The 14,058-nt window shown below is 23.1% G+C and overlaps 7 protein-coding genes across 7 annotated transcripts; 5 read left to right on the top strand and 2 right to left on the bottom strand. All coding sequences in view use genetic code 6, as the record gives it.

Moving 5' to 3' along the window:
* Positions 1 to 467: 467 nt before the first annotated feature.
* On the top strand, positions 468 to 797 carry TTHERM_000191879 (hypothetical protein; the record flags this gene model as incomplete). The annotated part of the gene is made up of 1 exon (XM_012797781.1): positions 468 to 797. The coding sequence occupies one exon, from the start codon at positions 468 to 470 to the stop codon at positions 795 to 797; it is 330 nt and encodes a 109-aa protein (XP_012653235.1).
* Positions 798 to 1,330: 533 nt separating this feature from the next.
* On the bottom strand, positions 1,331 to 1,885 carry TTHERM_00191880 (hypothetical protein; the record flags this gene model as incomplete). Its single annotated transcript, XM_001016764.3, has 1 exon — positions 1,331 to 1,885. One exon carries the CDS (start codon positions 1,883 to 1,885, stop codon positions 1,331 to 1,333), a length of 555 nt encoding a protein of 184 aa, XP_001016764.1.
* Positions 1,886 to 1,946: 61 nt separating this feature from the next.
* Positions 1,947 to 2,365, top strand: TTHERM_000191889 (hypothetical protein; the record flags this gene model as incomplete). The annotated part of the gene is made up of 2 exons (XM_012797782.1): positions 1,947 to 1,948; positions 2,011 to 2,365. Coding segments are annotated over 2 exons (357 nt in total).
* A 445-nt stretch (positions 2,366 to 2,810) lies between these two features.
* Positions 2,811 to 3,063, bottom strand: TTHERM_00191890 (hypothetical protein; the record flags this gene model as incomplete). The annotated part of the gene is made up of 2 exons (XM_001016765.1): positions 2,811 to 2,850; positions 2,885 to 3,063. 2 exons carry the CDS (start codon positions 3,061 to 3,063, stop codon positions 2,811 to 2,813), a joined length of 219 nt encoding a protein of 72 aa, XP_001016765.1.
* Positions 3,064 to 3,818: 755 nt separating this feature from the next.
* TTHERM_00191900 (hypothetical protein) lies at positions 3,819 to 4,310 on the top strand (the record flags this gene model as incomplete). The annotated part of the gene is made up of 1 exon (XM_001016766.1): positions 3,819 to 4,310. One exon carries the CDS (start codon positions 3,819 to 3,821, stop codon positions 4,308 to 4,310), a length of 492 nt encoding a protein of 163 aa, XP_001016766.1.
* Positions 4,311 to 4,540: 230 nt separating this feature from the next.
* On the top strand, positions 4,541 to 4,987 carry TTHERM_00191910 (hypothetical protein; the record flags this gene model as incomplete). Its single annotated transcript, XM_001016767.3, has 2 exons — positions 4,541 to 4,688; positions 4,794 to 4,987. The coding sequence occupies 2 exons, from the start codon at positions 4,541 to 4,543 to the stop codon at positions 4,985 to 4,987; spliced, it is 342 nt and encodes a 113-aa protein (XP_001016767.2).
* A 3,143-nt stretch (positions 4,988 to 8,130) lies between these two features.
* On the top strand, positions 8,131 to 13,217 carry TTHERM_00191940 (transmembrane protein, putative; the record flags this gene model as incomplete). Its single annotated transcript, XM_001016770.2, has 5 exons — positions 8,131 to 8,203; positions 8,265 to 8,496; positions 8,552 to 8,818; positions 9,306 to 11,857; positions 11,914 to 13,217. 5 exons carry the CDS (start codon positions 8,131 to 8,133, stop codon positions 13,215 to 13,217), a joined length of 4,428 nt encoding a protein of 1,475 aa, XP_001016770.2.
* Positions 13,218 to 14,058: the final 841 nt, after the last annotated feature.

Here is a 14,058-nt window from a genome sequence, read left to right on the forward strand (position 1 = left end):
TATAATAGAAAAATTAGTTAAATATTATTTATTCACTTAGAATAATTAAAGTCAAAAATATTATTTTAGATTAATGTTTTATATATACTATAGTGATGATCTCATAACATTTCTTATAAACTTAAATCATTATTTTTTGTAGGTAATTAAAATAGAAAATTTTTAAATAAGAAATTAAAAATAATAAATTTAAATAAATAAATTTATTAAAGATACAATTAAAAAATACAAACATAAAATAGTTTTAGATTTTAATTAATGAGTTAGTTTACTCATATTGTAAAATCAGGACTCAAAAAGCTAAATGATTTTAAATAGTAAAATTACTGAACGCTTTAACTTTCTAATTTTTATTCTACTAAAGAAATAGACAAACAGACGTTATGAAATAGCATTATGAAACAATTCTTTGATTAGCTTAATAATCTTAAAAGTAGATTAAATAAATTTCATAATACTACAATCTTATGCAAATTCCTTCATAGATACTATATTACCACCTATATTCTATCACTTTATTTTAAAATAGACGACTAAGGAAGCGGATATAAATGAAGCTTATCAGATATTAACCATAAAATAGAAAAATCAAAAAATTTAGAATATAATTAATCTATTCTATTATATTTTTAAACGCCAAAATTTTATAAAGACTTTTTTTAAAAAAAGCTGTTTATGGATAAAATTTTGATAATAAAACTTCTTATTTTATATAATTTAATGTACAGCAATATCCTATTTTCGAGTTTTTTATAGTTGAGTCATTAATTTTTAGTAAATTTACTGGCAGTTTATGATAAAAAATAACAAAAGATGAATGGATTATTATTTATAAATTCTTATAAAAATTAAGGTGAGTTAGGTAAATAATAGTAATTTATATATAAACTCCTAATCCTTTTCAATGCAGTATGCTATGCAAATACAGATAGTATTTCGCTTTTGATTGAAATAAAGTAAATATAATTTCATAGAGTTGAAAAGTAAATTAATAATTTAGTTTTTTTTTTTTGATCAAAATCAGTCACAATTATTTCAATTAATCCTAATCATTGATTTCAAGCCTATTTCAAATTATCAAATAGCCAATGCTGCAAAAAATAAATTAATAATTATGTATGTGTTTTAGAGAGTAAATAAGTGAGGTAAGGTTTTTTTGAAGAATTTTGTTAAGAATAAGTTAAGATTGAGACTAGAATATATACAATGCATATTTATTTACAGGTTTATTGAATAAATTAATTTATTTGTTAATTATTTAAGGGTGTTTTGAATATTATTTGATTAAAATGTATTGAAATAGAATGTTTTTTATTTTATTGATTATTATTCACATGAAGATTCTTTATCCAATGCCTCCAAGGAAAGAGCCAAAGATGTTTCCAATCATGGGAATTGGAATGACACTCTTTCCAAAGGATTTACCGAGTTCCTTAGAAGAGTACTTAAGGAATAATTTAATAGATTTCTTGTAGTGTCCTTGAACTCCAACTTTAATAACTTTAGAGAATTTGTAGGCAATTTTAAGAGCCTTGAAAAGTTAGAAAGTGCTTGCAGAGACACAGAAATTGCTAGTGCAGTCAGCTCCAGAGATAAGAGATACCAATTGGTAGAAAATGAAGTTAATAGTTAATTCGAGGAAAGCTTCAAAGATTTCATATCCGATGGCATTAGCGAATTCAGTTTTGCTCTTGTATTAGTCAATGAAAACTGATTATTCACTTAATCCAGCGATAGCATTCTTAGAAGCAGCTTCAATGAGTTTGCTTGAAGCCTTAGAAATATTTTCAGATGAGAACAAGAATTTATCAAGAGTGGAGGTACAGAAATCAGCATCCAAGTAGTTTTCAGTGATTTCAACGATTCTGTCAATATCTACAGTCATTTTTGTGAGATTTGTATCGAAAGGAGTGGTTTGAATTGATTTCAGCCTTGCTCTTCAAAGAATGTAGCGATAGTTTGATTTGTATTCATTTACAATTTTCTTAATTAAGTATTAATTATGAAAAGGTGGGCTTATTTCGCATTTAAAGGCACGAGCTGGATTAAATTTCTTTTGACTGATTTAATTAATTAGCTATTCGAAATTTTTGAGATTTGTTAACACGATCTCTAAATACAAAAATAGTAATTAAATAATTCTCAAGGATCTATTTTAGTTTCTTTGTTCTATTTTTAATTTAGATATAGACCTTAAATCCAATCACATTATTTTATTACACACCCCTTTCTATCTTTTTTTTTTTGTATAGTGCCTTCCATCGCACGAACATCCACCCTCTTAACGAATTTCACAGATTGTTAAATTCAAAATAAATTTAAATCGCATTTTTTCATGCATCAGTTTTATGTAATTATAGAGTGATATTAGATAATATACATAATTAATGAGTTGAAAAAAAAAAGACATAATTACAATTCGATTGACAACAAAATAAATATTTTGCCTAAAATTAGCTTTCTGAATTAAATATTCTTTCACTCAAATATTATTGGCTTAACTTAATTTCGTAATTTGATTCTGAATTAAAACATTGTCACATAATTTTTATTAGGTTAGCTAATAATGAAATGCAATTAGCTATAAAGTGACATCAAATGTTTAGTACAATTAAAAATTGTTAAAATCCATTCAAATACAATCAAATATCATATTTAAATACTCTATTTTTAGTTCTTTTTTATGCAAAATAAAAAAATTAAAACAACCTAAAATTAAACGCAAATGTCATTCCATATTGTCAAAACACAATTTGCATAAGTGTTTGTGCATTAAAATAAAAAATCCTTTGATTTTCTTAATTTTCTTTTCAAACGATGTGATAAATTGGTGGAGGATCTCCACATACCCTTAAACACTTAGTGCATCATTAACATTAAATACTTTTTCATTACTTCAAATTAATTTTGTGTTTTGCTGGTGGGCGAGGTGCAAACTCTTTAAATAAAAATTTGAAGAGTAAACAAAGAAAGAATGTTTTGAAGATTAAATTAGTTTAAATATTAAATTTAAAAAAATTCAGCATTATTTTTAGTTTTTTTCAAACAGCAAGCAAGTGCCATTTAAATGATTTTGAATTTAAAGTTAAAATTAAATTTAAAATTTATTTCATATATTTATTCTTTCATATCTTTAGCTAAATAACAAACACTAAGATTTTAAGTTTAGTTAATTAGCCAAAAATATGGCAAGCAGCTTGAAGTAAAATAATCCTCTAACTCTCTCAATATTTTTATTTAAGTTATTTCATCACTTATATAGGCTTTAAATTTCGCTTTAATTTCTAGTTATTAACGAATCTGTTAGTTATTTAGTTTATTAGTTGATTCAAGTATTAAGCCTTTTCAAGCTAAATTAATCTTCAAAACAATTCAATAAAATTTGTTATTAAAAACTCCTCTCAGCGAAATAAATTATGTTTTTCTACTAACCTTCATACAAATATTTTTCCTTCTTTTTCCAATATTTTAATTTTCTTTCTTTTTGTGTTTGTCAGGTTAAAGTTACTGAGAAGAAAAAATTTAGAGGTTTTGTATGTAGCAAGTGATTTAAGGAATGACATCAAATAAAAAATTTGCCAAACAAAGCCACTCTATTATTATCTATTTAAATGAATTTGTTCTATAGTGTAGGAGATAAATTTCTTTCATGCGTCATATCATTTGTCAGATCTAATAAACTCATTTTTGTTTGGCTTTTCAAAATGGTGCTAACAAAGTTTTTAAAGAAATATGTATGTTAAAAGTAAATAGAAAACATGTATCTTAAATATTATGCATTTCTTTAACATGTAAAATCATTATATGATGGAATATTGATGAAAAGCGTTCAAAATATTTGTAATTTTCCTCTCTAAAAATTATCTCTCATGAAAAAAAAATTGTGGTAAAATAGTTAAAGATTTGGTAATAGTTTCATAGTTTATTTCACTATTTGCAATGAAGTATTTGCCATCCGATGTGGCTCTGCAGAATATGCATATATATTCAAAATAAAAACTAATATACAGAGCTGGTACATTTTATATAATAGAGGCATACTACTTACTATCAAAAAATAAAATTGTGGTGATAATTTGGCTGATCTAAAGAAAATCAAAACTTCCTCTCTGCTCAAGCTTAGCGTTTATTATAATGAGAGGAAAAATTAGATTTAGAATAGACAAATTTTTCTTGCTTTTTTAAGTAAGAAAGAGAGAAAGCAAGCATGCAAGCAAGTATGCTTACAAGCAAAAGTGCCTATTCTATTTAACAATTTAGTTATTACGAGAATAAATAATCAGTATATAATTCCATCACATATAGAATGATACATAATGAAACATATAATCTGATAATTCACTCTTTTCAAAACTAATTTTGTTCAATAATAAGCTTTTCATTCATTTAATTAATCAATCAATCACTCACTTTAGCCTCGCATCTCTATCTATATAATATGCGATTCTAATGTGTTGTTCAAAAAATTTTTTTGCTTTCTTTCGAAAGTATTATTTGATGGGGGGAAACTTCCACAAACAATCAAGATCTGAAAATATGTATGAATAACGAGCATGAAAATTAAGTTTTAAGAATGTTAAATAAATTAGAATTTGTGAAAAGAGAAAGAAAGAGACTTAGCTGCTATTGCAACTCACAAAGGGGTAAAACAACTCTGTAAGCGAATAATAGAACTAAGGGTAAGAGAGGTGAAAAATATGTTTTTTGTTTTTTATTTTTCTTTTTGTATTTATTAATGAATATATATATAGGTTATTATTATAGGTTGTTAATATAAGTTTTAATACCAATAGCAACATTAATGTTCACACATTCTTAGAGGTTCTCTTATCAGCAAAGTCGCTAGCACTTAATAAGTAGTTAGTTAGTTAGTTAGTATGTTTGTTAGTTAGTAAGTTAGTTAGTTAGATTGATAGCTTTCAGCATTAATATATATACAGAATGCAAGTCATATTTTTTTATAAAGAGAGATATTATGATAATATGAAGAATAGTACAACTTCAACACAGTCTCTTATGCATCATATTTATACAATTTACAATATGCAATTTTATTAATAATATTTATCTTCTTTTTAATTTAATTTATTTTTTCTTCTTTTCTCTTTTTTTTTTAGATTTTTAATTTTATTTTTTAATTAATTAATTATTGATTTTTCTTTTTTTCGTAGTTGAAGAAAATCTTCAAAATTTACTTTTCTTTATTAACATTTAAAACTTAATTAAATTTTCCACACCTTAATTAAATTTGTTATTTATGTATGTATCTTCCACTTCCTCCATATATTTTCATCTTCACACAACCCATATTAATTAAAATTGATAATAACTGTTTTAAACAAAAAATTAGTAAATTTTTGTGGTACTTTGATCCATTTTGATAATAAATATATAAATTTAATTTGATCATTTCAATATTAAATTATTACCAATTTTACTTCTTTGATAAAGAAGAATATTGAATGAAAATTTAAATATCAAAGCAAAATTTTTATTCTTCGACTATAACAATTCTATCATAATTTAATTAATATTTTTTAAAATGATATAAATAAAAAATAAACTTACTTCCAATAATTATTTCATTAGATTAAAAAAAATAAAAATTGTTTCCCTAAAATAAAATAAAAAGATCAAAATATTTTTTTGAATAATAAATAATAAATGAATTCGTTTATTGTTAAAAAATTATAATGCTAAAATCAAACTTTTTCAATCATAGTAAATTAAATATTTAATAAATAGTTCTTCTAATTAAAAATATATTTGAAAATATAGTATGTAAGCATAATAAACAAATTACTTTTTTACAAGCTATATTTAATTTCTAAAAAATAAAAAAATATATTTATAATAAAATGACTAAAACGTATTTTTTATAAAAATCTCCAGCTTAATAAAAATATATTTTCAAAATATTAATTAAAAAGATGTTATTTTTATTCATACTATTTTCATTTTTAAATTATTTATGTTAGATAATCTACAAATTATTAATTTTTCATTAATTTGCCATTTAAGTGAAAATCTAATAAAATATTTGATATTAAAATTAAAAATTCTATTCACCTTATTTTGATTATCAATAAAATTTGATGAGTATTTTTTTGATCTTAAATAATAATCTAAAGATATAAATATTTCTATTAAAAATTATTTAAGTATTTTAATAGTGATAGAATTAAAAAAAAATTATTGTTTATTAATTTACTAATTAGTATTTAATTTAAATAAACGATTTTTTGATGTAAAGTAGAAATTTTTACACTTCAATTTAATGATTTTTAATTTTGAAATATTTTAACTATTTCCAAGATAAAATTAAAATTCAAATTTCAAACGTCAACTTGATCATTTTTAAATTTACGTCAACTAAACATCATATATATAAATAAAAGAATAATAATAAAGGCATAAAATTCGATATCTAAATCTATAGTAGTTTATTTTTATTTAATTTTGAAGGATTTAGAAAATAATAATATCTAAAGGGTTGTATGTATATTTTAGATTTTACTTGAACTTAAATTAATTTTAAGCAAATATAAATAATAATAAATTTATGAATTTCTAGAGTATAAAAAATATTTTTAGCTTATTTTATATGAAAATAAATATTTAGTAATATGTAATCTCACTCCTATAGCTCAAAATTTATAGAGAAAATTATTTATAAAAATAAATCTTTTTTGATTAATTCTAAAATTTATAAAATTAGCTCTGGTTTTATTTAAGATATAGATTGATGGATTGTGATTAATAAAATCTACTTTCTCAATACAATATTTAATAAAGACAAAATCTAATTAAATAATTAAATTGTAATTCCTTTTAGATTACACTATTAAAAGAAATGTAAGTAAATTAATGTATTTTTTATTATTTATCAATTGTAATCTTAATCTAAATTACCAATAATCCATTTCCCTTAAATCATAGTTTCTAAATATTTTTTGGTAAAATTGATATATTAAAAATTCTATCTTAATTTAATTGCTTTATTTTTTTGTTTTTTTCCTTAATAGGAGAAATGAATTTATTAGATTTGATTAAGATTGGCTTTTCACTTAAATACTCGTACATAACTTTATTAGATCTTAATCAATCTTTCATTTAATCTATATATTGAATTTGGAACTTATTTTTATTCAATAATTAATTTTATTTTCTAGTTAAAATCTATTTTGTTTGTAAATTTGTAACACGCATTCTTTATTCTTTTTCTATTAAGACCTTACATTTTTAAAAATGTATTATCAATTTTTTTGTTTTTTTATTACAATTATTAATTAGAAAAAAATAAAAAAGAATTTTAATCAAATAAAAATAGTTACATTGTATAACTTTTTATGAATGATATTTTATGGACTATCAAATTTATTAATTTAGCTCTTTTTATTTCTTCTGAGTGTTTTTTTATGACAAATCTAACTCAATCAAATTAATGCTTATGCATTATTTATAAACTTCTTAAAATAGATTTTTTTAAAATTATTTAAATTTTTAAATAGATTTTAAATTATTCTTTAGTCTATGAAATTTGAAATTTTATCATTAATTTGAAAAAATAGAAATTTATTAGTTTTTTGTTTATAAAAATTAATCAAATTTATTGATGTGCAATGATTTGATTTGTAAGCTAATCTTCTTTTAATCTATTTTTTCCCTTCCTTTAAAAATTATATGTAAATTTAAAATTAGTTGCTATTTTGAAACAATAATAACTCATTTTTAAAATGCAGAAGACTTTTAAAACCATAAAATCATATTTTTGTAATTCATTAAAATATACTGGAGATTTTTCATTCAAAATCTGAGTGTTTTTCTAAAAGATATAATTCATATTTTCTTTTTTAAGCTAATGTAATTGAGATTAAGACGTAGATTGCAATAAAGCTTTAGGTTTTGTGGTAAAAAATTGAATTAAATTAAAGATTTTTGATTTTGATCAGGCAACTGAAGATTAAGCTTTCTTTATAATATCACTATGCTTTAGATAAAATTATTTGATCCCTAATTTCAAATCTCAATTAATAATTGATTTGATTTTATAAATCTTTTTTTGACTAAACCTAATCAAAAATAAATACAAAAGATTAATCTAGAGTTAATAAAAACTCAAACGCATAAATGAATTTGGATACATTTATTAGACAGATATGCATATTTTCTATCTTTATTTTAGCTAATCAAATATATTCTTGTAAAAAAAAAATTATTCTCACTCTTATTTAAACTATATTACTTTATAAAATGACATTTAGACCCTGTTTTGTTTATATCTGATTTACAAGATCCTGTGATGCTTTATTTTGGAAAATGGACAGTTAGCAACTACGAAGATTTATCTAATACTTTTTGGTTTTAAGTGAATGATAAATAGCACAGGTATGAACACAACTAAGTTACTACTATTTCAAAAGTTTATAAAACAGATGATCCTCATTACAAGCTAACTATCAACTTCGATATTGTCATATTTAATTTAAATAAAGAGTAAATTAATTTATTCTAACTATTTATACTAAACTTATTTTATTTTAACTTTAAGTAACACAGACTGTTCAAATTAAAATATAGGCAGCCATCTAAATAATCCTATGTGCACCGTAAGCTATGACTGGGAAAACGGAAAAGATTTTATTATTGTTTTAATTGATGGAAATCCATATAAATTTAATGATTTCAGTTAATCATAATAGTTGAATGGAAAGACAGTTTTAAATTTTAGTATCACTATTCCACATGTTAGATAAACTCTAAGTTTTGATTTTATACCCTACAATACAAAATGGAACTTATTTACAACTCTTGAAAAGTAATTGATTGATATTTATTTCTTATTCAATAAATATTTAAAATTATCAAATAATTTAAGAAATTTATTTTTATTTTCTAAAATTTTATTTCCTAGTCTTGATTTACTAAACATTTCTTAAATAAGATGTTAAAATCTTATTGAAAAATAATATTTTTCCAAACAATAATTTTATCAGAACCTAATTAAAATTTGGCTTATATTTAATAAAAAATATTTTTACGAACATTTGTGTTTACAAAAATAGAATCTTATTTATTAAAAGAGAGTTGAGTTTAAGCTTATTTTTTTTAAGGCAATTTTTCATGGAGTCTTTTTTTAAATAAATAAATAAATTATTATTATTTTTCATATCATAAATTGTTTAATATAAGCCAAATTTTCATTTGGTTACAGCAATATAGCATTAAAAAATTAATTTATTTATTTTATTTATATCATTTTAATTATTTTAAATATGGTTTTAATGTAAAATATTTAAATAAAGTCTAAATATATATTATGAAGTATGCAGTGATAATTGTTTGTGTCTTTCTTGTTCTAATTAAGGTAATTGTTTGCAGTGCTAATATACACAATATTATGACACATTAAGCTAAAAATGTATAGACTGTTAACCTAATTGCTTTTATTGCTCAGACTCTAGTACTTGCTATTCTTGCGTATAAGGATATTTTTTAAATAGTTAAAATGGAAAATGTGAAGATTAAAGTCTGCACCCAAATTCAATTGGAATTGAAGGAATATGGGTATAGTCACCTAGCTCTAATTGTGAAATATGGGATAAAACAGGAGCATGTATTGTTTAAAAGTAAACAAATGTTTGTCCAGCAGGATATTTTGGTCCTAGTTGTAATTAATAATGCGATTCTATTTTAAACTGTGAAACTTGTTCATAAAATCTATCTTGTGATACATGTAAATCAACAAATCCATTTTATTATAACCAAATATGCTCTTCTTAATGCTACTAATAAGGGTACTATGCAAAGAGCCATACTGAATGTGATCGTTGTCATTTTACTTGTTAAACATGCAATGGTCCACTTTAGAATAATTGTTTATCTTGTAGACTTTAAAATTATTATTTTATGGAAAATACAAACGAATGTGTTTTGTGCTAAGATACTTACTTTCCTAATGATGTTGATAACAGTTGTGATTTATGTGAAAACGTTTTAAATAATTGTTATAAGTGTGAAAATATTGAAAATTAACCATATTGCACATAATGTAAAGATGGTAGTTTCTTGTATATGGGTAAATGCTACCCTGATTGTGCAAATTTTTAAAACACAAAAGCATTTGGTCCTCCTTTAAATAAATGTACTGTATGCTATGAAGGATGCTTGTCTTGCAAAGAATTCATAATAGACTATGAGTGTACTGCTTGTGCCCCAAATTTCTTTAAATATTAAAATATGTGCTTACCTTCATGTGATAATGCAATAGGTACTTATCCAGATATAACTTAAATGATATGCTTAAATTGTTAAGATTATAATTGTATTGCATGTTTAGGAGCAGGGTATAATTAATGTACAAGGTGCTCATCATACACTTAATTAGTAAGTGGAACTTGCAAATTGTGTGCAAGCAACTAATTTTTCAATTAATTTTAATCAATATGCTAAGATTGCCCTTTGAATTGTGAATTTTGTTAAGAGTAAAACAAATGCTAATTATGCAAATTAGGTTACTTCTTAGATTCTTAGTAACCAGGCTCTCCGTGTGTATCATTTTGCAGTGGAATTTAATATGGAGATGTAACAACCAGAGTTTGTTTAAAATGTCCTCCAGGTACATTTAAGAATTAGATATCTGGTTAATGTGATAAATGTGAGGATGGATGTTAAATCTGTTTGAGCAATGGCAAATGCACCTAATGTTTCCCTAATTATATTCTCAATGCATGTAATTCAGGAGGTAAATAATGTACTTAGTGTCCTCACCCTAATTAATATAGCATAGGGTCTAATTCTCAGTGTTTTAATTGTGATCCTATTTGTTAAACTTGCTTCGGTTCAGGTCCTCTAAATTGCGTATAATGTTCAGATGGATATTTTAAAGCAATCAACAATCTTTGCCTTGAATGTGATCCTTCCTGCTAAGCCTGTAGTCTGGGGCCAACATTTTGTATTTCATGTAAGCCAGGATATGATTATATAAGCTACGAGTCCTCTCTTCCAAAATCAAAATATAAAACTTGCTATAAAAGTTGCCCTGCTGGTTAAAATACTGATTAATAAAATAAGATCTGCTATAGGTGTAGCTATGCCTGCAAAACATGTTCAGGACCAGGTGATAATTAATGTTTGACATGTATTGATGATATAAATGGTTTTCCTCTCTACAAAACATCTGACAATAAATGTGTAATTTAATGTCCATTGAATACATATTCTGATTTAAAAACAAAAAGCTGTCTAAACTGTGATAAATCATGCAGCCAATGTGTAGGACCAGCTCCTACAGATTGTACTGTTTGTAACAGTGGTTATATTTATAGAGCTGCATCTAAGACTTGCCTTACTGAATGCCCTATTGGTGAATATGATTAACGTACTTCAAATACATGTGAAAAATGCATGAATATATGCTATACATGCACTAATGCTAATTAATGCACATCTTGTCCCTCTCCTTTATACCTTTCTAGTGAAGCAACTTAGTGTCTTACTTAGTGTCCTTAAGATTAATATTAAAATGAAGATAATCGTGTATGCATTATTTGCCCTTCAAATTGCTTAAAATGCTAATCAGTAAAGCTATGCACATCTTGCAAAAATGGATTTTTACTATAAAATGGGTAGTGTGTAAGCTCTTGCTCTGAAGGTTTTTATCCTTCAAAGGATAACTAGTCATGCTTACCTTGCTCTACTTAGTGTGCTTCGTGCAATGAATTAATATGCTTAAAATGTGAAATAAAATCATATGTAATACTTGGAAAAGAATGTGTGTAGGAATGTCCAAAAGATTATGTACTCAGATAAGGCATTTGCATTACTACTGAAGACGAAATAAAAAGATATATGGATTGTAAATATACTTTCTTTTTTTGTTTTCTATTATAAACAATTTTTTATTTTAAATAGGTTATTCTAATTGTGATTAAGAAGTTAAGTTTGCTTAAGACTCTGATAATGCTGTAAAAACAATAGAAATTACTCAATCATCAATGAATGGATTTGCAATGTTTTTCGGAGGATTAGGTAATTATTTTTTTTACTGGTTGCAGATGTAATAAATTATGGGAAATATGATGTTTTTAAAGAATGCACGAGCTTTAGGTATTGGAAATTTACACTTAAAGACTTTGTATATGGAGAACTTATTTAATTTGATTCCTATTGTAGCACCTTAAGAAGATGTGATAAAAAATTTTGAAGGAAGAACAGATGCTATTGCACAAGGCTTATAGCCATAGAATTTGTATAACTTTTTTGTTTAGAACTGCTAGTATTCTCTTAGTGCTTTGGCATTATGTTTTTTGATCCTACCTATCCTTTACAAGGTATCAAAAGATAGTGAGTTTTTAAATTTATTATACTTATATTGCAGATGGAATGTAATAATAAGATTAATTATGATATCAAGTAATTTTCTTTTGCTTTGCACCTTCTTTAAGTTTTAGTAAGGATCTATGACTGGAAGTTTAAATATTGCTGATTTCTTTTGCATAGTGATATTCCTGGTGATTTACATAGCAGCATTTTCTTTCCTAATATACTGTAATAAAAAAATGGTGTTACCATATCCAACTCAAAGGTCAATAAATGCTTTTTATTATGATATAGAAACTTCAAGTTATTTGCAAAAAAGTTTTTGGGTATTTTTTGAAGTTAGAAAATTAATAGTTTGCTTTTTGATAGTTATTACAGAAGGAAGTGCTGCTGTACCTTGGATTTATTTAGTTTTATGTATAATATTCTTAGCATATCATTATAAATTTAATCCTTTCTTAAATGTATTATTATAAAGATATATATTTATATCTGAAATAATAAACATCCTTTGCTTAGTATTCCTCAGTCTCTCAGTAACATTTTATAATAGTACATCTTCAGTATATTTTGCTTATGTATTTGTGATATTCTTGATAATATACCAATTATGGGCTTTTGTAACATAATTGTATTAACTTGCTAAGCTTTTGATAACTCTTTTCCTTAAGTATAAGGTTCCTAGCAGCCCAAACTAAAGAAATCGCACAGTTTCTAAACAACCTTTCTTGCTCAAAGATAGTTTAGGATAAAATTAAAAATAAGAAATTATCTAATAGATTAATTAATAAATGAGTGATAATTATAATATTACTGACTTTGCTGGAAGATCACCTGTGTAGTCTCCAAGAAAAAAGAGAGAAACATAAGGATTATTTTAACTTCAAAAAAATTGATATTTACATTTTAAGTTTTGAAAGATTAATATTATTTAATTAAAATTTAAAATAAGTTTTAATTTATAAAAAGTTTAGTTTAGTTTATTTAATTTATATTTTTTTAATTTTAAAACATACCAAAAATTAAGGAGGTAAAAGTGTTTCAAATAATTAATTGTAATATTTATTTTATGGAATTGATTTTATATTATTAAGGTATTTTATTTAATTTAAAATAGCAAAGTTTTAATTTAAAAATATTTCCTCATGTTTTTTGTTCAATTAAATTATTGATTTTTATTGAAAATTTAAATTATATTAAATAAAATTGAAAAAAAATTTTTAATTAAATTTTTGATGAACTAAAGCAAATTTAAAAATTTTTTAGCAAAAAAGAAATTTTTATGAATTTATAAAATAATAAATGAATATTTAACTCTTAGAAATAAAAATATCATAAAATAAATCTTAAAAATATATATATAATTTAAACATAAATAAGCAGCATATTATGTTCAATTTTTCTTATAAAAATAATTTAACTGTGTTGATAAAGAAACATTAAATGATATATACTTAATTAATAATAAATAAAGATAAATTAGCTATTCCATATTTAAGTTGTGGATTAAGTTAGGTATATTTTATATATTAATCATTTTGATTCAAATTGAATTTGACTTTAATTTGTATAATATTAAACTACAAATTAAAGTTTTCAACTTTTTTAGACTATTTATATTTGAAAATTAAATTGTATATTTAGATAATATTCATTTTTAAAGACAGTAAGATATTTAATTACATAATTACAATTCCTTAAATTTAATCTTAAATGTATTATCTCATTTAACAATAA

Source organism: Tetrahymena thermophila (genome assembly GCF_000189635.1).
Source record: "Tetrahymena thermophila SB210 genomic scaffold scf_8254638, whole genome shotgun sequence".
NCBI classification, from domain to species: domain Eukaryota; phylum Ciliophora; class Oligohymenophorea; order Hymenostomatida; family Tetrahymenidae; genus Tetrahymena; species Tetrahymena thermophila.